General features: G+C 35.0%; 2 protein-coding genes and 1 pseudogene across 2 annotated transcripts; 1 reads left to right on the forward strand and 2 right to left on the reverse strand.

Moving 5' to 3' along the window:
* Window positions 1–1,227: 1,227 nt before the first annotated feature.
* Window positions 1,228–11,343, reverse strand: LOC147559229 (sugar transport protein 13-like). Its single transcript, XM_086661077.1, has 5 exons — window positions 11,138–11,343; window positions 5,842–6,164; window positions 4,251–4,375; window positions 2,344–2,635; window positions 1,228–2,158 (listed from the first exon to the last, which is right to left on the reverse strand). The coding sequence occupies exons 1-5, from the start codon at window positions 11,250–11,252 to the stop codon at window positions 1,451–1,453; spliced, it is 1,563 nt and encodes a 520-aa protein (XP_086517203.1). The 5' UTR covers window positions 11,253–11,343; the 3' UTR covers window positions 1,228–1,450.
* On the forward strand, window positions 8,785–9,553 carry LOC147559230 (putative ribose-5-phosphate isomerase 2 pseudogene; annotated as a pseudogene).
* A 2,499-nt stretch (window positions 11,344–13,842) lies between the features above and the next one.
* Window positions 13,843–18,076, reverse strand: LOC147559231 (sugar transport protein 13-like). Its single transcript, XM_086661076.1, has 5 exons — window positions 17,638–18,076; window positions 16,702–17,024; window positions 15,669–15,793; window positions 14,860–15,151; window positions 13,843–14,663 (listed from the first exon to the last, which is right to left on the reverse strand). Exons 1-5 carry the CDS (start codon window positions 17,777–17,779, stop codon window positions 13,953–13,955), a joined length of 1,593 nt encoding a protein of 530 aa, XP_086517202.1. The 5' UTR covers window positions 17,780–18,076; the 3' UTR covers window positions 13,843–13,952.
* Window positions 18,077–26,340: the final 8,264 nt, after the last annotated feature.

Raw genomic sequence — 26,340 nt, forward strand, 5'->3', positions numbered from 1 at the left:
GAACAGTCATGTTAGGGGGCATTTGCGCGAAGAGGACGCGCGTCAATCTGGACGGTCAGCGTTCATCGCGCGGGTTTACGCGCGATCCAACAGATGGCGTTCTTTCCGCGTTCGGGATAGATCCGGGCTAGCATCTAACGGTAGCTGCCTTCATCTGCGGGCATCTCGCGGGCACGCGTAACCGGATCTGACGGCCAGCGTTCCGTCCGCGTTTTCAAGCGCGATCCAATGGCCCAAGATCAAACCGACTATAATATTCAGTTATAGCCCCTGGTTTCGAACAGCTATGTCTTTTGAACCCAAAAGACATTATACACCTATTCAATTCCTATATAAACCCATCAAACCCACTTCATTTTTCATCAATTCAATTCATTCTCTTCTTCTCTTCCCTTCTAACAATTAGAGGTTCTGGTTGGCCTAGAATATCTAATTAAAGAAGTTTTTTCTAGAGGTTCTGGATAGACTAGAATATCTAGAAAAGGAAGAAAGAAGTCTCGAGTGAACTTGAATTTCAGAAGCGTCTAGAAGATCATCCGCATTAGTCCAAGAGCTCATAATACTGACACAGGTTCGTCCGCTTTCAGAATATAGAAGTACCATCTTAAAATTCTGAAAGGTTAGTCGTTGTATCCCGAAGGCATTCACCCCAACGTTTGGTACTGTTACGGGGGTGTAAAATGTCTTAAGGAAAGAGAATTTATTCTTGCCTCGACTAAATTAACACCTATCACGGTTAGCCCGAAAGAAGGAATATTAATTATTCTTTATTAGTTTATCTCTCTATAAGTTAGAGAAAGGAAACTCTGTCTAAATCAAGCCAAGACAGAGAGAAATCGACTTATCGATTAATAACCAGAGAACAACAAACACAAGCAACAACAACTCTTCTTTAGAGAGAGCTAAAGAGAGAGAGCAAGAGTGAGAGAAATTTTTCATAGTTTTTGAGCGGTGTTAAATTTCTCGGTCGTCGAAGATTTAGTATAGAAGGTTATTACTATACGGTACCATCTTGGGACGAACTTGCGGGTTGTGTTAGTCGTCTTCATCTATCCTTCAATAAAGATTTCTTGTTCGCCCGAGGACGTAGGCTTTAAAGCCGAACCTCGTTAAATTCTGTTCGCATATTTGATTTTGACTTAGCTTTTCGATTAATCTTCATAATCGGATCAATTTCTAGGATAGGTTCGATAGCTTCCGCGACTTTTAGTTATAACAAAAAGGTTGTTTTCTTTTCTTTTTTTAACAAAAAATATTGTTGTAAAATTTCGTTTATACAATAATCGAGCCAGAATTAATTTTAAAAATTATTAATTATGTGGGAAGTTCAAGGTTCTCAGTGCCACTATCGATTATCTTCTGGGGCAAAATATATGACATCCCACTTCTGAAACAACTAGTAATATACTTGTTTTTCAGATATATCGATAACTTATAAGTATACCTGTATCTATAACCTTGAAGTAGGATCATATCCATTGTTATTCCCATTAGTCCCCAACACTCCGTTATTATAGTCATTGTCGTGATCGTCGCTCATGAACTTCTTCCAAAACCAATGTTGTTTCCATACTCTTTCTGCCATTTCTTCGATAGGTATGTTCTTTGTTTCGGGCAGTAAAAATAGTACGAACATCGACATAACGAGAACCCAAGCGGAGAAGAATATGAATATACCAAACTTGAAACGGCATAACATAGAGAGGAAAGCTTGAGCAATGATAAAAGTGAAGAGCAAGTTAACACAGACAGTAATACTTTGACCAGCTGATCTTGTTTCTAATGGAAATATCTCACTTGGAATCAACCAGCCCAATGGTCCCCAAGACCAAGCAAAAGCTGAAACAAATGTGCAAACCATAACTACAACCAAGATTGCTATGTCTTTACTTAGATTTTCTGAATGATCTGTTACTTTGATTCCTAACAGAATTGCAATTACTAATTGGGATAAGAACATCTGGATGCCAGCTTCTAATAAGAGAACCCGTCGGCCGGCTTTGTCAACTGAGTAGATAGAGATGGAGGTTGAAAGAACGTTAACGGCTCCGATAACGACAGCCGAGTATAGAGAAGCATCACTTCCGAAACCAAGCGTGTCGAATATTACGGGTGCATAGAACATTATAGCATTGATGCCAGTGAATTGTTGAAAGAACTGCAAGGAAAAAGATAGATATAATTTAAGAAATTATCTACTTAAAGGTCACAATTAAGGTTTACTCTCTTACGCCATAATTGTGTAGACTAAAAGATCTAGCATATGGATGTCAAAACTGCTTTCTTGTATGGTCATTTAGAAGAAGGCAAATGCTTTGGTAAGATAGGTTTACACATGTATACCTGCAAGGCAACGGCAATAATAAGTTGTGGACGGTTCTTTCTATTTGTGAGGTTTCTGAAGGGATGTTTCACTTCTTTTGCTATTCGACTTGCTTCGACGAGCTCTAAAAACTCAGGCTCGATATTATCAGTGCCACGGATCTTCCTTAGTACGGCTTTGCCTTCTTCAAGTTTGCCACGTTCGATTAGACTGTTGGGTGTGTCTACTAGGAATATGGATCCTACTGTTAGTAGGAGTGCAGGGATCCCAGCCAGACCTAGTGACAGTCTCCAACCCCATCCACCTTTAATTCTGCATACAATGTTCACATGGCAAATGGTTTGTTATGATACTTGTCAATTTATGCATCCAATTTTAGAAGCAAAGTAAAGAAATATGACCATGGTTTGAATCTTTTGATATTTTTTTCCAAAAATCAGACCATGATCATATTTTTTTTTTCCAATAATTACTTTCCATGTAATATTAGAAACAAAAATCAGGTTTAATGCCTCAATTAACTATGAAATTGTCCACCAATTTTTGGTGCCACAGTTGGATACCCCTCTTAAGCTCATGAGGTCGTGAGATCGAGTCTCCGTGAAAGCAGTTCACCATCAAGATTTATCCCATGTAATTTAGGCTATAAATAAAGTAAATAACGTAATATTTGTAGGACTTTAGGCCTATTTCATGTTGTTGGGCTTTAGGCCTCTTTCATTCACGGTTTAAATTAAGCGGTTATCGTGCTTATCACATCTTCCTGATGTTTCGATGCCTTGCAACGACTAAAGTAGATCGTAGTCGAATTCTCAAAAAAAAACTATGAAATTCATTTTTTTTTATCACGTAGACTCAAACGAATCAGATTCGACAATGACTTTGATCGGCAATATGACTTGTATCTCAATAAGTGGACCCTTCCTTGAATAGTCTTTTCTTAATACCTTATCTGCTTAACTTCTTTGACAAAAATGCAAAGGGTAATAGGCGACTTTTCTTTATTCCCAAAGCGGCGGCCTTGGCCTTGGCCTTATGCCCTTATCTAACTTCTTACATCAAACAGACAAATTATTTTAAAGGCCAACGTTTTGAGAAAATCAAAAAAAATTTCGGGAAAGACGGTGGAAAACAAAAAAAAGTTATTCAAACACTCCCGCTCAAGTCACTGGAATGAAGGTGTCGGCCGGAAATGACCGGCGACGTCGTGTTTCTCTCTCTCTCTCTTCTCTCTTCTCTCTTCTCTCGCTCTGTCTCTTCTCCTCTATCTACCTCTTTATCTCTTGTTCCCCTTTTTGTTTTTTTTTTTTGCTTTAACAGTTCCAGCGAAGGGGTTTTCCCTTCGTCGGAACCCTTCGTCCAGTTTCCAGAGGAAGGTGTGGTTCCTTCGTCTGGATCTAGAAGAACCAGATCCACGCCAGTTTCCGACGAAGGGAGATCCCCTTCGCCGCAAATTTCGTGAGAGAGGAACAGAGGAGAGAGAAAAGTAAAGAGAGAGAAGAAAGAAGAAAGATGAATGTTGATGGTGATCGCCGACATTAATGGTGGAAGTTGCCGGAATCCGGTGAAGGTTGCCGGAGTTTTAGTTGAGATGAGAGGAGAAGAAGAAGAAAGAATAAAACATTGAAAGGGTGATGTTTGGAAGAAACAAAAAAAATTTGTTTTCACCCAAAACTTATTTCCCCAGAAATTGTGCTTATTTTCCCAAAACACTGGCCATTTTAAATAGACAAAGTTCTCACATTTCAGGACTTAGAGGATCTCCTGTATGACTTCTTTTACTATTAGTCATTTGTATTTTTTTTGCTTTTCCTTCTCTTCCTCTTAGCCTTTTTATATTTGAAAGGTACCTAATACAATTTATGACTTATTTGGTAGATAAGAAAAACAAAAATAAACCATAAGTGACATCAAGTTATTAGCTTACCTTGCAGTTCCGTAGTTGACAAGATTAGCGAAGAGAATGCCGATGGTAACGTTAAGCTGGAAAATTATGTTTAGTCCTCCACGGATTCTAGTCGGAGCAATCTCTGACAGAAAAAGTGGAACTGCCTGTTTCAATTAAAATAGAGACAAAACAACCAAAAAGTTAAAATTGAAATTTGATAGAATATAATATGATTTCAACAAAGTTTTCACCTAAACAATTTACAACCCAATCAACCTAAACCTTAAATTAAGATACAAATAATATTTGGTAAAGAAATTATATATCTTGAAAAAGATTCTAATTTTAAGGATATCTTCATATAAATTGGAAGAGTATCTCTAGAAATTAAGACCTTTTACAAAGAAGTAGAAACCAATAAACAGCTGACTTTTATAAGAATCAAAAGTTCAAAGACTTTTAGAAATGGATAAGACAAAATTCAGAAATGTATAAGGCGAAAAATGACAATTATACAATAAAGCATGAATGTGATGAACTATGAAGTCACATACTCAACCACAAAAAAAAGAAGAAATTTCTTGTTTGATTTTATTTATCACTTCAAGAAAAAGGATATTTATTTCCTTTCTTTTATATGGTTTAAAAATCTTTGATTTTATCTGGCGGTCTAGTTGTATAGTTGGGTTCTCCGGCTCTCCAGGTCATCCTAGTGAGGATATTATAAAGTTTAGATAATTAATTCATATTTTTTCGGTTTGGACGAACGGAAGTAGTTAATAAAAATTGACCAATCTAAATTAGTTTTTTTTTGGGTTATTTCTCAAATAGCCTCCAACTTTGTGGTCGGTTTTCTGTCTAGCCCCCTATTTTGTCAAAAATAACCAGATGACCCCTTTTTTGAGTTACCGTTATAACACCGTTAACTAGTCATCACCTCTCTCTGCCACCTCACCTTCTCGCCACCTCATCGTCTTCTCCGAAGAAAGTCGCCGGCTGTCCAAATTTCCGGCCGACGACCTTCAACCATTAAAAAATTTTAATTTCTCTCTCTAATTTTTTTCTTTTTTAATTTCCTCTCTCTCTCTAAATACTCCGACGAAGAGAACCCTTCGCCGGAGCTAGGTCTGTTCAACTAACAGATCTACTAGGTCCGGCAAAGAGAAACTTCTTCGTCAGAGTATTTAGAGAGAGAAATTATTTTTTTTTAATGTTTGAAATTAGTCGGTCGGTGCCCTTCGCCGAAGAAGAAGGTGAGGTGGCAGAGAGAGGTGATGAGATGGATGTGAGAAGGTGATGACTAGTTAACGGTGTTATAACGGTAACTCAAAAAGGAGGTCATCTGGGTATTTTTGATAAAATAAGGGGCTAGGCAGGAAACCGATCACAAAGTTGGGGGCTATTTGAGAAATAACCTTTTTTTTTTTAAATCGTTCAGTGTGTGTCTCGAACCCTTCGCCTTTAGGTGGAAGATTATACCTCTTACACTCCAACCAAGGGTTGTTGACTTTTAATCTAGATTAGTTGTAATAGTAATCTACTTTCTCAGTTTTAAACTGTTTCTATTATAATTTTATGAAGAAAAAAAAAACCTAAATAATTAAGAGAGTAATTAAGAATAATTAAAAACCTGATTAGCAAATCCAACACCACAACCAAGTAAGATTCTTCCAACAATAAGCATGGCAAGATTTTGAGCAGCTGCATTAAAAATGACTCCAATAATGAAGAAAATACCAGCAACTAACATTGTTAGCTTTCTCCCAAGTTTTCTTGTAGTATAAGATGCAAAAAATGTGGATGTTAATCCAGCAAGATACAAAGATGATGTGAATAATTGTAATCTTTGATTATCATATTTGCAGTAATTGTTTCTAAGTTTTTGTTCTTTTGTTCTTCCATAAACTACTGGGAAGAATTTCTTCAAGAAATCATCCATTGATGTAACTCCACCTTCACAAAACAAAATTCATTATTAGTTAATCAAAATTGTTAATTCAATTTATATATATATTAAATAATGGGCAATTTAATTGTTAGGAAATTAAGTGAAGACCCTATTTTTGGATGCAAGTAGTTAAAAAGACATGTCTATATTTCCTGAGAGGGGTAGTCAATCCTGACTTTGGATGACATTTCAAAGCCTGTGCTAGTCATGGGCATTCTCAATCACAGACATTTCAAAGTCCGAGCTGATCCCAAAATGATGAAAAATTACAAAAATAAAATTGCAATTCTGAAATGTTCTCAGTGGTATTGAACCACTGACACTTTAAGGTCCGCAATTGTCAATGGCATTCAATCACGAATATTTCAGAGCCGCAAATGTCAGTGGCATAATTTTGGTAGACTTGGAGTTTCGTTGACATTTTTTGTGGTGTCTACTTTAATTTATAATTAATAATTATTAGTATCTTATTATCACTTGAAATGACATATCTTTACTGATATTTTGAAGGTATTTTGATATTTTCCAAAATCTATTTTGATATTTCAAAGATATATGATGCGCTTTCTAATCCGACTTGTTTATCCTGACGGAATCCAGTTGACCCAAAATAGACTACCACGGTAACAATAATATGTATTATTATATTGTTATGTAATAATATATTGTTGAATAGTAATATGTAGGGGTGAGCAACGGTCGGCTAAACTGAACTTGGTCCGACCGAACAAAACGATTTTTGATTTAACCGAACAATATTCGATTCGGCTCGGCTGGAAAAACAATTAACCGATCTTGATTTGGTTTGGCTCCAACATCAATTTTTGAAGCTCAAACCGGACCGCAAGAAGTCGGTGGATAATTTGATCGGCTCGGCTTCAACCGATGATTTAGTCAAACCACAGTAAATGGTACAAATGAGCTTTCATGCTCTTAGGATGATCTTAAAGGTCTTTATATGACCTTTAAATCCAAAACATACTTAGTGATGGTAGTTACTTAATGTATTTTTTCATGACATATCAATACTATGTTGATGTAACAACTCTTAGACTCCATGTCAAAAGATAAAAAATGATATTACAGTAATATATTTCGTATGATATAATAAATTAAATACTATCATATTGGTTATTAATCTATTTATCTCAATATATTACACTTTTATAGACATGAAATCCATGAATGCCCATACAATGACAACGAAAATTGTCAATGAGAATCCAAGAAAGTCTATGGGCTCTCCATTGTCAATGAAAATGTACATGGATATGAAGTCTGTGAGTGTCAACCAAAGTCTTGATTGAATGCACCCCCCTAAGTTTATGTTCTATGTGCGTACCTGTGCAGATCAAATGAAACATCATTGTACATTAAGATTTCTAATTTTGAATGACATCTAACTTTACAACATCACGGGATCATACCGTCACTCTGACCCGTTATCATAAAGTTATACTCTACTTTTCGACATCTATAAAACAACTATTTCGGATAATGTTACATTTTTTAGTGGCTACTACTTTATATCTCTAATATATATACACTAGGGATTTTTTATAATTATGTTATGATAAAGTAATAAATATACAGTAAAAATGACAATTGTAATTACATTAAGTTTGGAGATATAAATGAGTTGTTTAAAGAGAGAAAGAGGATGGAGAGAAAGGATGGTATGCATTAGTAATTTTAGGATAGGAGAAAGAAAATTGGTTAGAGAATTTATAGAGAGTGAGTAGTTATTCTGACTTTTATACATTTATTTTTTAAAGACTCGCTAAAAATAATGGTCATGATTTACAAAAAAAAGTTGGACGACCGAGATTTATAAATGAAAGTTATGACACCAAAACCTATGTCATTTGTTTTGTATACTAGAGTAGCCCGTGTCCATAGGCACGAAATTTTATGTATTACGCGGTTATGGTCCAATACTTTGGTCATTTACAAATACATTAAAAATAGTAAATTGTAATTTCTAAAAGAATAATAATGGTTATCATCGAATACTTTGGTCATTGACAATTATATTAAAAATAATAAGTTAAAGTTTCTAAAAGAGTACTTGTCATTTACAAATAGAGTTAATTCCTATATGGCCCCCTACTTTGTGACCAGCTTCCTTTATGACCCCCAAATTTCTGTAAATTCAAATATGGCCCCCTATTTTCATGAAAATGTCATAACTACCCTTCCCATTAATATATTTTCAAAATAAAATAAAAAACAAAAACCTAAATTCCACCTCACTTCCTTCTTCACCACTCATCTCTCTCTAACTCACCTTTCTCTCTCTCCAAGTCAGCACTCTCTTATCCGACAAAAGTCGCCGGCCGGAAAATTTTCCGGCCGGCGACCTTAAAAAAAAAAAAATCTCATCTCTCTCTAGAAATTCCGGCGAAGGGGAAATCCCTTCGCCGGAGCAAGGTCTGTTCAAAAAGGAAATTAGGGACCGAAAACCCTAAAAATCTCTTTTCCTTGTAAGTACCAATAATGGCGTTTCTGGGAATCTTTTATAAACCTTGTCTCCTTCATCTGTTACTTTGGTCCAATCAACAAATTTCTTCCTCAAAAAATGAAATCAATGACAAATCCAATAAAGTAGTTGTTCAAAACCCCTTATCCACCATTATAAATTCTTTCTGTTTCTTCTTTCTACTCCATTTCATATCTTTCTTCTCAGAGAAAACCCTAAAACTTCCTTTCTAAAGTATAATAATGGCTTCCACAATTCCTTTCCCTCATTTTATAACAGATAAACAGGTAAGGCAAACAACAACAACGATTCCATCTCTGCCGCCGGTGATCTTAACTCAAGACAGGTCGCAGCTTACAAAGCCGTCAAGTTCGTCGATTCAGGTATGATTTTAGGTTTAGGAACAGGTTCCAACGCCTACCACGCCATTAATAGAATCGGCGAACTTTTAAACAAAGGTATACTAAAAAACATAATAGGAACCCCAACTTCAAAGAAATCTGAAGAACAAGCAATTAGGTTAGGGATTCCTCTTTCTGATCTTGATTCTCATCCTGTTCTTGATCTTGCCATTGATGGAGCAGATGAAGTTGATCCATATCTTAATCTTGTTAAAGGTCGTGGTGGATCTCTTCTTAGAGAGAAGATGATTGAAAGTGCTTGTAATAAATTTGTTGTGATTGTTGATGAATCAAAACTTGTTAATCATACAAGGTGGAAGTGGGTTAGTTATGCCTGTTGAAATTGTTCCATTTTGTTAAATTCATTCCTGATTGTCTTTAAAGATTGTTTGTGAATGCTAGGTGTGTTGCTAAATTAAGAACTTCTGGAGGAGGAAATGATGATGATGATAGGAATCACAATCCGCGGAGTTTCTTGAGAGAGAGAGATGAGAGTTATTTTTATTATTTTTGAAGGTCGCCGGCCGGAAAATTTTCCGGCCGGCGATTTTCGTCGGAAAAGAGAGAGGTGAGTTGGAGAGAGAGAGAGAGAGAGGTGAGTTGGAGAGAGAGGTGACGTGGAGAGAGATGAGTGGTGGGGAAGGAAGTGAGGTGGAATTTAGGTTTTCGTTTTTAATTTTATTTTGAAAATATATTAATGGAAAGGGTATTTATGACATTTCCATGAAAATAGGGGGCCATATTTGAATTTACAGAAATTTGGGGGCCATAAAGGAAGCTGGTCACAAAGTAGGGGGCCATATAGGAATTAACTCTTACAAATATAATAAAAATAATAAATTGTGATTTCTAGAAGAATAATAATGGTTATCATCAGATACTTTGGTCATTGACAATTATATAAAAAATAATAAATTTCTGGAATAATACTAATGGTTATCATCAAATCTTCGGTCATTTACAAATATATTAAAAATAATAAATTGTAATTTCTAGAAGAATAATGATGGTTATCATCAAATACTTTGGTCATTGACAATTATATTGAAAATAACGAATTGTAATTTCTAGAAGAATACTAATGGTTATCATCAAATATTTGGTCATTTACAATTATATCAAAAATAATAAATTGTAATTTCTAGAAGAATACTAATGGTTATCATCAAATCTTTGGTCATTTACAAATATATTAAAAATAATAAATTGTAATTTCTAGAAGAATAATAATGGAGACTATATTAGGTAGTTTGAAGAGAGGAAAAAGGGAGAAATAAAATAGTTTTTTCAAGAGAGAGAGATAAATAATGTGAGAAGTTATATTATTTTGATTTTTAGATATTTATTTTTTAAAGACTCTTTAAAAAAGAACAGATAAGATTCATAAATAATAAATGAACGACCGAGATTTGTATAAAGAAGTTATGACATGGCAAAAAATCTATGTAATTTGTTATATGGATACATGAATAATTAAAAGTACTAAAACTTAAAATAATGTTATTATTGAAAGAAATGTAGAGCAATTTTTAAAGGTAGTGCTCCTTGGAATTTCTCATTTGAAATAAATAAATAAAAAGAAACCAAAATTAAAAGCCAAAATGAGGAGGATTCATTATAAGCAAAGATTTTCATGTATAGAATTTGAATCATTGCCTTGGCTAAAAAATAACTAAAGACACCACCAAATCACTTACACTTAATTGGAAAGGATTTGGTAGTTGACAAACTATAACATATTATTAGCTTACTTCTAAAACACATTTTAAGTAGTCCGTGGGAAGTCGACCTTTTTTTCATGATTTTATGTGAGGATCTATAATATTTCTTAAAAAATTCACATAATTGTTCAGGTAGATATAAACAAATTTTGACGGTCATTAACTATAATAAGAGATTTTAAATGCTCAAAACGGATCGTGTGAAGTATAAATATATTATATATGTATTGTTCAAGTAGAATTACACAGTTTATGTACTTTCTAGACTATATGTATTATGTATTCCGTGTTAAGCTAATTAACTTATAAAAAAATAGGAAAGTCAAAGGACGTGCTCTTAGATCAAATTTTCCAAGAAGAATGAAGAAATTACGAACCTGAAACTCCGATATCATAACCAAACATCAAACCTCCAGTAGCAGCTAATATACAAGAAATTATAAGAATTGGTGTTATTTTTGCTTCAAATACAACTCTACATCCACCAGCCATCACAAATTGGTGTGATTTATAGCTTCAAATTCAATTCTTTCTAGAGAAGAAGAAGAAGAAATGGGGAGGGAGAAACAAGAGAGAGGGAAAGAAAAAGAAGGAGAAAAGAGTTTTAAGGCATAAAAGTGAATTATGATAGGGTCTATATAGATAATTTCATTAGGATGAGTATGGATATGGGCTCACTAGTTTTGACAGGTGAAAGAATCTTGATGGAAGAACAATGAACTTTGACTAGTCTTCTAGTCAATGAATCAGTTGATGATTCTAATTCAAACTAAGTTTCCGCCACGTCTTACGGACGCGGCATATCCCTCTTAACTAACACCTTCCGGGAAGAAAAAAAATAAATTTAAAATACAATTTATAATGAAGAACTTACATCTAATTACATAGGAGTGAGAATTTAATTGATAAAGAGAAAGAGTTGCAGAGGAGAGGGAGGTGGGGAGAACTATAAATATAACCGTATACTTATGAGAAAAATGTAGGACTGAGAATTTTGAAGTGAATTAGAAGTGTAAATTGAAAAAATTAAAGAAAAAGTGTATGTGGAAGCGGGAGAGAGAAAAGTAGAGAGATGATTTGTGGGTATAGTTAGAGAGAGAAAGTAAATCTCACTAGATCATGTCCGTCCAAAACCCCGGTCGGGATTCAGTCGGGATACTTGTCAGGCATTGTATCACTGTTGTATTTAAGAAATAATTCATTGTCGACATTAGTATCCTTCTATTTTGAGTCGAATTACACGAAAGAGATTTTATATCAGCCGTTAGATGTGATTTCTATCAAACTTCCAGTATAAATGGAGGGTCAGACTTATATCTCACATAACTGACTGACTTGTTTTAATATATAGGATGTTTTCTTCAGATAAGATGATAGAGAGCCCGAGAGAGTTGCAATTTACATAAAGACCATATATTTTCTGAGTGAAAATAACTAAAAGGGTTCGTTCCAATTTGATCTCCACTTTGTGACCAAATGGAAATCTAGCCCTATATTTAACACGCATTTTAATTTAGGACCAAGGCCATGATTTTGTTGGTCAACCTTAACATGCCATAATTTTTCCCCCATTTTCCCTATTTCCCTTTACTTTCAACCCTCCCTGTCGTTTCTCTTTCTTATAGGCCACAATGGGTTTGCATGGAAGGGTCCCCGACAACGACTATCGACAAGTCTATCTCTCTTTCTCCACCACCACTATCATCATTTTCATCTCTCTATGTCTTTACCTCTCTCGCACTCTCTCTTGAAACCAAATTTAAAGGTTGAACAAACCACGATGGTTTTCAGTGAAGAAACACTGACGGGTTTAAATGACGAAACTTTATCCGATTGGATTCATTCTTAAAAGGGTTATTTAGACATTGCCTCTCAACTATTTAGCGATATTAGAACTACACCCTCAAAATGAAAATATGTATGACGTTGACCTCCTTCTTGATTTTTCCGTTAAGTATCAGTTAAGTGGTTCACGTGCAAACCACACGCGTGAATTATGATAAAAATACCCTTCATAAAATATTTAGGTTATTTAGACATTGACCCCTAACTATTTATTGATATTAGGACTACACCCCTAAAACAAAAATATATTTAGAGTTGACTCTCATTCTCGATTTTTTTTGTCACATACCGAATAAGTAGTTCGCTTGCGGTTTCGTATTCCTCTTATTATTACAGGTTTTCAGAGATAGTTTTAATGATTAAAAATCCATGAAGTCAAAGTTAGTACAAGAGTCTGATCCAAATAAGTCTGAATATTAAGGAAAATAGCTTACCCGTAGTCCGAAACGGGTTCGATCTGTCAGGTTAGATACATTACATAGGCTACCAATGGGAAACATGTAAAAAAGACTTACCCTAGTACCTGACTATCTAATAAGCCAGTTGATTAGAGAGATTAAAGAAGGTCTCAGATATATAATCGTTAGATACAAAGTCCAGTCCTTAGTTTTAGACTTGTTATTATAAAATCAAAAATGCATGTTGTTGATGTCCGACGGAAAAATCGAGAGTGGGAGTCTATCCCAGACATATTTTCATTCTGGAGTATAGTCCTAAAATTGTAAAATAACATGGAGTTAATGTCTAAATAAACCTAAATATTTCGTGAAAGGTACTTTTGCCATAAGTCAAACGTGTGGTTGGCACGTGAACCACTTAACTGATATTTTACGGAAAAATTGGAAAAGGGGGTCCACGCCAGGGGTGTACTCCTAATATCACTAAATAGTTGGAGGACAACGCCTAAATAACCCTTCTTAAAACTTGTAACTCGACAGGGTTACTTCTCTAACAGATCGGGTTTTCAAGAAGCATAACTTGCGTAGTGAATGTGCGTCGAAGTGTCGTCTAGGCAACCGAGGCGCAAGGTTGGAAAAGTTGTTGACTCGTCTTCATAAAAATGGATGTAATGTGAGTTTGATTTTCATAGATGGTTTTTTTTTTGCCCTAAATGGAGAAAGGTAACAACATATTTTTATTATTTTGAGCCGAAAATGAAAAAGATGAAGAGCAGAATTGTTTTGAAAGAACTAGGCATATAAGGCCTGCAAAAGTCATCAAATCTGAAAAAATACAGTTTTCAAACAGATCAAATATCAAATATATCTTATATTTTCATGGGTTTCTCATTTTCTTTTATCTATACTCAAAGAGAAGAACCTTATATATCTATTAGTAACCTTAAACCTACAACCTAGAAGTAGGATCATATCCATTATTATTATTCCCATTAGTCTTCAACACTCCATTGTTATAGTCTTCGTCGTGGTCGTCGCTCATGAACTTCTTCCATAACCAATGTTGTTTCCATACTCTTTCTGTCATTTCTTCGATTGGTATATTCTTCGTTTCGGGTACTAGAAATACTACGAACATCGACATAACGAGAACCCAAGCCGAGAAGAATATGAATATACCAAACTTGAAATGGCATAACATAGAGAGGAAAGCTTGAGCAATGATAAAAGTGAAGAGCAAGTTAACACATACAGTAATACTTTGACCAGCTGACCTTGTTTCTAATGGAAATGTCTCACTTGGAATCAACCAGCCCAATGGTCCCCAAGACCAAGCAAAAGCTGAAACAAATGTGCAAACCATAACTACAACCAAGATTGCAACCCCTTTACTTAGATTATCTGAATGATCTGTTACTTTGATTCCTAATAGAATTGCAATTACTAATTGAGAGAAGAACATTTGGATGCCAGCTTCTAATAAGAGAACCCGTCGGCCAACTTTGTCAACCGAGTAGATAGATACCCCGGTTGAAAGAACGTTAACGGCTCCGGTAATGACAGCCGAGTATAGAGAAGCATCACTTCCGAAACCAAGCGTGTCGAATAATACGGGTGCATAAAACATTATAGCATTGATGCCAGTGAATTGTTGAAAGATCTGCAAGAAAAAAGATAAACATAACTTAAGAAATTATCTACTTAAAGGTCACAAATCACAATTAAGGTTTACTCTCTTACGCCATAATTGCATGTTATGACTAAAAAAACTGCCATACGGATGTCAAAACTGCTTTCTTGTATGGTCATTTAGAAGAAGGCAAATGCTTTGGTAAGATAGGTTTACGTATGTATACCTGCAAGGCAACCGCAATAATTAGTTGGGGACGGTTTTTTCTCTTTGTGAGGTTTCTGAAGGGATGTTTCACTTCTTTTGCTATTCGACTTGCTTCGACAAGCTCTAAAAACTCAGGCTCGATATTGTCAGTGCCACGGATCTTCCTTAGTACGGCTTTGCCTTCTTCAAATTTGCCACGTTCGATTAGACTGTTGGGTGTGTCTACTACAAATATGGATCCTACTGTTAGTAGGAGTGCCGGGATCCCAGCCAGACCTAGTGACACTCTCCAACCCCATCCACCTTTAATTCTGCATACAAGATTCACATGGCAAATGGTTTATTATGATACTTTGTCAATTTAGGCACCTAATTGTAGAAGCAAAGTAATGAAATATGATCATGGTTTGAATCTTTTTTACTATTTTTCCAATAATTACTTTTCATTTAATATGACTTGAACGAATCAGATTCGACAATGACTTTGATGGGCAATATGACTTGTATCCCCATAAGTGGACCCTTCCTTGAATAGTCTTTTCTTAATACCTTATCTGTTTAACTTCTTTGACAGGTAATAGGAGATTTATCTAACTTCTTTGTTTCAACGGTCAAATTATTTAAAATAGACAAAATACTCAAATCAAGACTTAAGGAGTTCATCATGTACGACTTCTTTTTCTATTAGTCATTTGTATTTTTTGCTTTTACTTCTCTTCCTCTTTGCCTTTTCATATTTGAAAGGTACCCAACACAATTTGTGACTTATTTGGGAGATAAGAAAAACAAAATAAACCATAAGTGACATGGAAGTTATTATTAGCTTACCTTGCAGTTCCGTAGTTGACAAGATTAGCGAAGAGAATGCCGATGGTAACGTTAAGTTGGAATAATATGTTTAGTCCTCCACGAATTCTTGTTGGAGCGATCTCTGATAGAAAAAGTGGAACCGCCTGTTTAATTTAAATACAAACAATTAGAGTTTGGTAAAGAAGGATTCTAATTTTTGGAATATCTACATATAAATTCCAAGAACATAGATTCTATTTAGGTTTTCTTAGTGGATAATAACTAGTAGTAGTAGAAATTAAGAGCTTTAAGAAAAAGTAGAAAGCAATTAAACAGAGGGCTTATAGAAGAAGCAAAAGTTGAAAGACTACTTTAAAATGGATAAGACAAGTTTCAGAAAAGGAAAAGTAGATATAAATGCACGTCACTTATGGACCAAAAATTCTCCCTTTCACATGGCCAAGTATTTTTTTTTTATTAAGCACTTAAGGCAAAAATGACTTTTATAATATAAAACATGAAAGTGAGGAAGAACTATGAAATCATATCTTCAACCATTAAGGAAAAAATCGTTTGGTTTTATTTATCATTTAAATAAAGACAAAATTTCTTTTATCAGATTTCGTGGTAAATATATTTCTAATAAATGATATGTGGCCCAAAATAGGTAGATCGGTTTCTAATATATTTCTAATAAATGATATCCTATTAAGTATTCTTTTTAAAATAAATGGTAGTGATGTTCGAAACATGAGTTCCTTTACAAAAATGAAAACAGTGATAAAATTGTAGGTAGATCGGTTGAGCTACATACACACGTACTTGAGACCTTAATCAATAGTTTCTTTATCCGATTATAGTCATCCTACTAACGATCAATATTATAAAGTTTAGATAAGTCCTAGTTTTTTCGGTCTTGAACATATGAAAGTAGCTAACTAATTGATGGGCTGGTAATCTAGATTAGTTGAAATAGTAATCTACTTTCTCAGTTGTAAACTGTTTCTATTATAATTTTATGAAGAAAAGAAAACCTAAAAAATTAAGAGAGTAATTAGGAATAATTAAGAACCTGATTAGCAAATCCGACCCCACAACCAAGTAAGATTCTTCCAATAATAAGCATGGCAAGATTTTGAGCAGCTGCATTAAAAATGACACCAATAATGAAGAAAATACCAGCAATTAACATTGTTAATTTTCTCCCAAGCTTTCTTGTAGTATAAGATGCAAAAAATGTGGATGTTAATCCAGCCAGATACAAAGATGATGTGAATAATTGTAATCCTTGATTATCATATTTGCAGTAATTGCTTCTAAGTTTTGGTCCTTTTGATCTTCTATAAACCACTGGGAAGAATTTCTTCAAGAAATCATCCATTGATGTCACTCCACCTTCACAAAACAAAATTCATTATTAGTTGATTAAAATTTTGTTAATTCAATTTATATATATTAAATAATGGGTAGTTTATTTATTAGGAAATTAAGTGAAGATCCTATTTTCTATCGTCGTCGGTGGTTAAAAGGCATGATTAATATTTCTGGAACGTCAACCAAGCAATGCTCTAATAAATGATGGATGTAGTGTGATAATATAGATTAAGTTCGGGAAACATCATTGTACTTTAAGATTTCTGATTTTAAATGACATCTAACTTTACAACATCACGGAACCATACCATCACTCGTTACCATAAAAAGATAAAAAGATTCATGTAATTCTTTAGGTAGATATAAACAAATGTTGACTATCATTAACATTAATAAGCGAATTTAAATACTCAAGGTGAATCGTGGCAAGCTCGTTTTAGCCAAATCGCGAAGATCAAGCTACTTCTCATGTGAAAAAACACCTAGGGATAAATATATCTATTGTTGAAGTAAAATTAAACAGGTTATATCTCGTGTAAACCGAATTAAACTTATAATTAAGTACGAAAGTCAAAGGAGGGGCTTGAGGCTAATTGAGATCAAAGTTGCCAAGAACAATAAAGAAATTACGAACCTGAAACACCGACATCGTAACCAAACATCAAACCTCCAGTAGCAGCTAATATACAAGAAATTATAACAATTGGTGTTATTTTTGCTTCAAATTCAACTCTACCACCACCAGCTGGAGCTGATGAAAATCCTCCACCAGCCATCACAAATTGGTGTGATTTTAGCTTCAAATTCAATTCTTTCTAGAGAAGAAGAAGAAGAAGAAATGGGGAGGGAGAAACAAGAGAGAGAGAAAGAAAAAGAGGAAGAGAAGAGTTCAAGGCATATAAGTGAGTTGTGATAGGGTTTATATAGATAATTTCATTAGGATGAGTATGGATATGGGCCTCACTAGTTTTGACAGGTGGAAGAATCTTGATGGAAGAACACTGAAATTGACTAGTTTTCTAGTCAATGAATCAGTTGATGATTCTAATTCATATGGTTTCTTCAGATAAGATGGGAAGAGAGTTGTAAATTACATAAAGACCATATGTTGAAAGTGAAAATAACTTAAAAGGGTTGTTCCAATTTGACCTCCAATTTTGTGACCAAATGGAAATTTGGCCCTATATTTAACCAACATTTTAATTAAGTCCAATGCCATGATTTTGTAGGTCAAACTTAACATACAATAATTTCTTTCCCTTTTCCCCTTTACTTTCAGAAGGTTTCCCTCCTCATTTCCCTTTCTTATCCGCCCGAATGGATTGCACAGAAGGGTCACCGACTAGTCAACAGGCCATTGCCGACAACTTTAAAAAATTTCTCTCTTTCTCTATCTCTCTCACTATCATCCTTTTCATCTCTCTCTGTCTTTACCTCTCTCTCTCTCTCTCTATTGAAACCAAATCTAAGGTTTGAACAAACCCGATGGTTTTCAATGAAGAAACACTGACGGGTTTTAAATGACAAAATGTTATTCGATTGGATTCATTCTTAAAACCTGTATCTTGATAGGGTTACTTCTCTAAAACAGATCAGGTTTCCAAGAAGCATAACTTATGTTGTGAATGTGTGTCTAAGTGTCGTCTAGGTAACTGAGACGCAAGGTTGGAAGAGTTGTTGACTCGTCTTGATAAAAAATGAAGATAATGTGAATTTGATTTTTGCCCTAAATGAAGAAAGAGAATAACATTTTTTTTAGGCCCAAAATGAAAAAGGTGAAAGAGCAAATTTAGATGGAGACTTGCCCCATTTTGTTCCAAATAAGACATTATGAGTGTGACTTGAGATGATGGTCTACCACATTTAAATGACATTAAACTTGGAAAATTGTATTTGAAGAAAAAATAAAGTACTTTTGAACAATTTTAACCTTACTTCTTCCCTTCTTCTTTCCTTCATCACTTTTTCAATTTTCATTCCTATGTTATAAAAACATATATAGAAGTTAATGGTGATGTTGAAGACGCATGCCAAAGCTCGCATATGCGACCTAAGCACAGGTGGATGCCTCGTCGTCCCGCCTCAAGCAACATAGGTAAAGATCGAGATTAGAAAACCGGATGGAGTTTCAGTGGAAATACCTCAATCTCGATTTCTTAGAGAGAGAGATGCGGAGAGTATATATTAATCAGGATAGTTTAGTCATTTGCCCTTTAAAGGTCAATCTCGGTTTTCTTTTACTATTTGTTTGTCTATTTGCTATCTTGTAAACCTAACTACAACTAAAAAAGCCCTAGCCTCAATGGAAGGTTTCTCTCTTCTTCGATCTCCCTATTTTGCATATTGTTATTTGGTATTGATTTCTACCGAAATGATGATGATGGTGGTAGTGAGAGTAGAAAGAAAGAGATTGAAAGAATATTTTTTCGGTAGAAGGTTGTTGGCAATGAAATGATCGAGCCATCATTGTCGACGACTGTTCCCACCAACCCACTTTGGAGAGTAAGAAGAGAAATGACGGGGAGAGAATGTTGAAATGTTGAAATGAAAGATACAAAAGAAAAATATATTGAATGTAAGTTTGATTGACAGACTCACAGTCTTGCCGACCAAATTTTCTAATTGGTCACAAATTGGGTGCAACATTGAAATTAACCATAAATAAAAATAGTCTTCTTCTGGTTGTAAATCAGTTAGAGTTGAGAGGTATTTTAGTCAAAATTAATGGAAACAATTTAGAGGACTTGAAAAGAAGTCAAATAACACGTGAGAGTTTAGGTCAGCTTCTACTACGAAAAAACAAAAGAATATGTAGAAATAAAAAATAAATAAAAAAGAAGAAAATGAAACGAAAAGTTTATATACTACGTCCGCAAGAAAAACGTAATATGCTTTTCGAAATAAAAATATAAAATCTCAACTATCGGATCCTTTCTAAATATTTTAGTAAGAAAAAGATGTTGAAGAAGTGACTAGATTCGGCTTCCTTACCCAAGCATGACTCTGATTAATTTGATAACAAACTAATATCCAGGGTACTCGACTAGATGAATGCATAGCCGCCTATCTCAAATTAACCTCTTGGTGGTAAAAAGATAATCTTGAAACTTATTATTTTATGTTATTTATAAGGTTCATGTATGAAGTTTAGACAACAAAATGATTCTTCCTAAAAAAAATGATTCTTCTTGAAGCATGTGACGCAAATGGACTGCAAATCGACTCAAATAGATTAGAAATCAACTCAAATTAGTTTTTCGTGCAACTCAGAAAAAGTAAACAATTCTCAATCAATTCAGACCTTATGTTAGATTTCATGTTTATCTTTAAAAAAATGCTATTTAAGATTTTCATGATATGATTTATAAATATCAAAAAGAATGTTAGTATTCTTCTACACGGTTATGCTACCGGAGAATCCACCTTGTGTTGGAAATTATTTTGCTTATGGTCCCAAACTAATGGACTAGATTGAAAAGGATAGAGGAGATAATGGTTGTTGCTTCTCTAGTATTGGTGGATTCTTTTTTCTCCAATGTCTAGTGAGGTTAACATAATCAAACGCCCTATATGAATTTTTTTTTCTTTTTTTTTTAGTATAACCATACTTTCATTCATAAGTGATAATAATTACGAAGTTATATGTGAAGAGATCAATAACTATATTCAAAGAGAAGAAGAAGAAGAAGAAGAAGAAGAAGAAGAGGAAAACTCTAATAGAGGCTTATTCAATCATTTAACTAGGTTTTACAAGATAAAAAAGATATAGTAAAGATAAAAGACTAAAAGGCCCTGAAAAGGCAAATTACTAAACAACCCCTAGTTATAATATATTATTCTAACACCCTCCCTCAAACTCACGGTGTGGTGTTGAAAAGCATCGAGAGTTTGCTAGCTAAATAACGAAAGCGTGGAACCGAGTGTGACTTCGTGAACAAGTCAGCAATCTGCATAGTGGACGATATAAACGGCAAACTGATGGTGCCTTGAGTGAAATGATGCCGAGTAAAGTGACAATCAATCTCAATGTGTTTGGTGCGTTCGTGAAAGACTGAATTATGAGCAATATGGATAGCACTTTGATTGTCACAATACATAGGAGTAGGCTCTGGAATGGAAACACCCATGTCTGCAAGTAACTCACGTAACCAAACTATCTCAGCTGTGGTAGACGCCATAGCACGGTACTCAGCTTCAGTGGATGATCTAGATACAACAGTCTGTTTCTTGCTCCTCCAAGAAATAAAAGAATCACCCAAGAATACACAATAACCTGTAATAGACTTACGATCTGTGCGATCGCTTGCCCAGTCTGCATCTGAATATGCTCGCAAAGTCAAAGAAGAGGTTGATGAAAGAAGTAGACTTTGAAAGCAAGTACCTCGAAGATATCTCAGAATACGAAGAACAGCTGCCCAATGAACTGTAGTAGGTGAACCTACAAACTGGCTAACAACATGCACAGAATAAGCAATATCTGGACGAGTAATAGTGAGATAAACCAAACTGCCAACAATAGTACGATATAGTGTAGGATCTGCTAAAGGAGTACCATCTGTAGAAGAATAACGAGCATTAGACTCGATAGGAGAGTCGGCCGTCCGAGTATCACTGATACGAGCACGCTCGAGAATATCCGCAGTGTATTTGGACTGGGAGAGAAGATAACCTTGTGGGGTAGAGGCTACTTCAATCCCCAAAAAATAACGAAGAGTGCCTAGATCCTTCATTTCAAATTGGTTAGCTAACTGCAACTTCAAAGATGCAATACCATCAACATCATCACCAGTAATAATCATGTCATCAACATACAACGACAAAAGAATGCGACCTGCAACACTACATTTGACAAAAAGAGCCGAATCATGATTGCTAGAAACAAAACCAAGAGATGTAACCACATTGGAGAACTTCTCAAACCAAGCTCGTGGTGCTTGTTTGAGACCATATAATGCTTTCTTAAGCTTACAAACTTCTCCAGGTTTATGTGGAACACCAGGAGTCATATAAACTTCTTCCTGAAGATTTCCATTTAAGAAAGCATTTTTAACATCCATTTGACAGATATGCCATTGACGAACCGAGGCAACTGCAATAAGCATACGAACAGTAGTCATTTTTGCAACCGGAGCAAAAGTTTCCTCATAATCCATCCCATACTCCTGCGAAAACCCCTTAGCAACTAGTCTAGCTTTGTATCGCTCAATAGACCCATCAGACTTCGTTTTAATTTTGTATACCCAACGAGAACCAATGGTACGTTTACCAAAGGGCAAAGGTACCAAATCCCATGTATCAGTCTTATGCAAAGCAGAGCGTTCTTCAGCCATTGCCTTTTGCCAAAGAGGATCAACGACGGCCTCCTTATAGGAAGAAGGCTCAGAGTGACAATGAATAGATGCTAAGAAAGACGTAAAAGAATGAGAAAAAGTAGAATAAACAAAATCTGGTAACTGAGTGGACTTACGAACACGATGAGGATAACGGGAAGGTGGATGTGCAATCTCATTAAGAGGTTGGTCAACCGTAGGGATTGGAGGGACATCACAAGTGAGAGGAGCATCAACAACATCAGGTGCAACGGGTTCAATATGAGCAGTAGGAGTATCACAAACATCAGAAAAATGATCGATATGGATTAGGTTAGAGGGAGTCACATCATGAGCATTAGCAGGAATAGAAAAATAAGGTATATGCTCTAAGAATACAACGTGACGAGAGACATAAAATTTATGAGTAACTGGATCATAACACCGATAACCCTTCTGACCTTCACCATAACCAAGAAACACACAAATGGCAGAACGAGAAGATAACTTGCTACGCTCAACACGAGGAAGAAGAACAAAACAAATACACCCAAAGACTCTTAAGGACACGTAGTCAGGGGCATGCCCTGTCAATTTTTGAAATGGAGACAAACCTGAACAATGGGAAGTTGGAATTCTGTTAATTAAATTTACCGCAGTGAGAACAGCTTCACCCCAATACTCACTAGGAACAGAGGCAGACAATAGCAAAGAACGAGCAGTTTCAACGATGTGCCGATGCTTCCTTTCAGCAACACCATTTTGCTCAGGAGTATCTGTACACGAAGATTGATGAACAGTTCCATCCATAGTAAGCAATTCACGAAACCTATTTGAAGTATATTTCCCACCTAAATCACATCTAAAACACTTAATGATCGAGGAATATTGTGTTTTAACGAAGGCTCGAAACTGTTGATAAACATCATAAAATTCAGAACGATGTTTCATAAGAAAAACCCAACAAAAACGAGTGCAATCATCAATAAAGGAAACATAGTATCGAGAACCTCCTTTTGTGGGAATAGGAGAAGGACCCCATACATCAGAATGAACTAAATCAAAAGGTTTAACTGAAATAGACAGACTCCGAGTAAAAGGTAAAGCGAAAAATTTTGCAAGTTTGCAACCACTACAATCAGAAATGTTCTTAACCTGCAAATCTCCTAATGCACCAGTAGACACTAAATATTTTAGCCTAGATGCTGAAACATGACCAAGACGTGAATGCCATAAGTAAAAACTAGAAGAGGAAGGACTCAAACGGAAAGATGACAAGTCAGGAGTGGAAGCTGCAAAATCAGGCACTTGCAACTTCTCTACAAAATATAATGCCCCATGCCTACGACCTGTCCCAATCAACTTCTGAGATTGTACATCCTGTACATAACAACCAGTAGTAGAAAATAAAACCAAACATCCAGAATCGCACAACTGACTAATGGAAGCAAGATTTAAAGTAAGATTGGGAACATGAAGAACATTCTGAAGAGATAGATTAGGTGTGACAACAGAACCAATACCACTTAATGACATTGGTGTGCCATCAGCGGTTCGGACTGGAAGATCAGATATATGTTTTAATGAAACAAAAGATGATAAGTCAGGAGACATATGACGAGAAGCTCCAGAATCTAAAATCCAAATTGAAGAAGGCATACCTGAAGAAGAAGAAGAAATAAGAGAAAACAAACCTTCAGAAGAGGACAAGGCATGGGATTGCATAGCTAAAAATCTCTGAAACTGATCCGAGAGTGAGTCTAATGTAGTACTAGAAGACTTAGAAGCTAAATGGTCTTGCAGAGCAGAGGTGGACATAGCATGTGGCTGCATAGCAAGAAATTTCAGATCTTCAACGAGAAAATAATTTTTCAGCTATCAAAACAAACTACAAACACACCCTTCTTCTCCAAGAGTAAAACAACCAAACTAATACCGCCAAAGAAAAAAAAACACCAACACTAAAAACCGCCAATAGTAAAACCGCCAACAATGAAACCGCCCTTTTTAATTCCAAAACCACCTCTCAAATTCTCTAAAACCACCTTTTTCTTTTTATTCCAAATCTCCAAAACCACCTACCGAAAAAAAAACAATTCCCACCCTCCAACTTAAAAGCCAAAACCAATTAAAAGCCAGTACCAGTTCTTCCTAAATTCAAAACCAGCCAAATCAAAACTACCAATACCATTTCAGAACCCAAACTGCCAACACCAATTCAAAAACAGCCAACACCAATTAAAAACCAATTCAAAACCGCTAACACCAATTAAAAACCAATTCAGAAACCGCCAACACCAATTCAACGCCAATACTAATTCAAGAACCCCCAATAATATTTCCCTCGTCTAAATCAACGCCGCCATTACCAATTCTAAAACCCCCGACAATATATCCAAGCCTAAATCAAAACCACCCAATACTAATTCCCTCTAAATCCCAAAACAACCAAACCCGATCTACCTTTTAAATCTCCAAAACCACTTCTTCTCTAATACTCTCTAATGGGGATGACTTTCCTTCCTTTGAGATCTTAATGGCTCTGATACTATGAAGAGATCAATAACTATATTCAAAGAGAAGAAGAAGAAGAAGAAGAAGAAGAAGAAGAAGAGAAGAGGAAAACTCTAATAGAGGCTTATTCAATCATTTAACTAAAAAAGATAAAAAAGATATAGTAAAGATATAGTAAAGATAAAAGACTAAAAGGCCCTGAAAAGGCAAATTACTAAACAACCCCTAGTTATAATATATTATTCTAACAATATGGTAGAATTCTTATTTCTCTCCTCAACTTCATGAGAGTTACGTAAGATAAGTTTATAGAACTTTCGAATGTAAAGTGCCTCACGAAGGGACAGAAATTGACATGACCCAGGCGCAAAGAAAAAGACCCTAAAGATCGACAAAAAATATCCTGAAGATCGATAAGGAATTTTTGAATTAGAGTGGTTTAGTTTTAATAATATTGTTTCGTTCGGCCCCTTTCCCCATCTAATTAAGAAAGACAAATTAATATTGTTCGAGTGTTTTTAACATATTTTCCTTCCAACCTAAGGTCAAACTAAAAAAATTTGTATTTTGAATAAGCATATGGTGGTAATTCTCATGGGGACCAAGATTCACGTGCTTCTTTATTTGTCTTTCATACAAAGTTTTGGCATTCGAAATAAAACCTAGAAGTTTCTTTAATCATGTAAAATCCAGCAACATTAATACTACTGGATGAGTTGAACAATATTTCGGCAAACTTTAGGCGTTTAACGTGTGCCCCATTTAAAAAATAATCTAGTTGCTCAATATAATTTTGTGAATGATACACATTCATAGGTGCAAGATTGAATTCTTAATTACTTGATAATTCTATAACTTAAACGGTCTCTATGTATGATTTTTTAATACTCTCGTACAACCTATTTTATAACTTTTTTCTAGAAAAAACCAATGTTGTAGATAGAAAATGACCTAGTTTGATCATCTATACATGTTGTAATCATAAAAGTTACGAAAACTTTTTCTTAGCCTTTACCAACTATTTTTAACTTTAGGGGATTCCCTTATTTTTTGGTACATGCTTAGACATTTGCAATTTTGATTTGGCTTCTTGAGGGCTTTACTTTTAAGTTTTAACCACTTTATTTCTCTTTCAATTGCCATCTGTGAGTTATATAGGTTATAAAGTAAACACAACCATGTATCTCCCCCCTTTTTGTAGCAAAAACATAAGGTTGGCAAGTTTCATCCACCCCATACAGTCGATCAAGATATATTGATACAAAAAAGAACACTCATGGAGATATAAAAATGAAGATAGACGTTGAAAAAAAAAGATAAAGAGAATACATCATCAACAACCATTTACTCAAAATATTAGTTAGCCACTATCCTTCACGTTGTAACGACATGTACATTATCTTTTAATTGAATAGTCGTCCTTAACTGATTAATGGACATCTAACTATCCGCCTATCAACATCTATAGCTAAATAGGTTGATTTAACAAGACGAGTAAGAGTAAAATCCTCGTG

Source organism: Eschscholzia californica, unplaced genomic scaffold (genome assembly GCF_041429995.1).
Source record: "Eschscholzia californica isolate CP2 unplaced genomic scaffold, dmEscCali1.0.p SCAF_2, whole genome shotgun sequence".
Taxonomy (NCBI): domain Eukaryota; kingdom Viridiplantae; phylum Streptophyta; class Magnoliopsida; order Ranunculales; family Papaveraceae; genus Eschscholzia; species Eschscholzia californica.

What these genes read in the sequence shown, in the direction of transcription:
- LOC147559229 (XM_086661077.1), bottom strand. Translation starts at nt 11,252, where the DNA reads ATGGCTGGTGGATGTAGAGTTGTATTTGAAGCAAAAATAACACCAATT. An exon ending in GTGTTGGATTTGCTAATCAG is followed by an intron (nt 4,376 to 5,841) that starts GTTTTTAATTAT and finishes TAATTGAAACAG; the next exon opens with GCAGTTCCACTTTTTCTGTC. An exon ending in TTATTGCCGTTGCCTTGCAG is followed by an intron (nt 2,159 to 2,343) that starts GTATACATGTGT and finishes TTTTCCTTGCAG; the next exon opens with TTCTTTCAACAATTCACTGG.
- LOC147559231 (XM_086661076.1), bottom strand. Translation starts at nt 17,779, where the DNA reads ATGGCTGGTGGAGGATTTTCATCAGCTCCAGCTGGTGGTGGTAGAGTT. An exon ending in TTACGATGTCGGTGTTTCAG is followed by an intron (nt 17,025 to 17,637) that starts GTTCGTAATTTC and finishes TGTTTTGTGAAG; the next exon opens with GTGGAGTGACATCAATGGAT. An exon ending in GGGTCGGATTTGCTAATCAG is followed by an intron (nt 15,794 to 16,701) that starts GTTCTTAATTAT and finishes TAAATTAAACAG; the next exon opens with GCGGTTCCACTTTTTCTATC.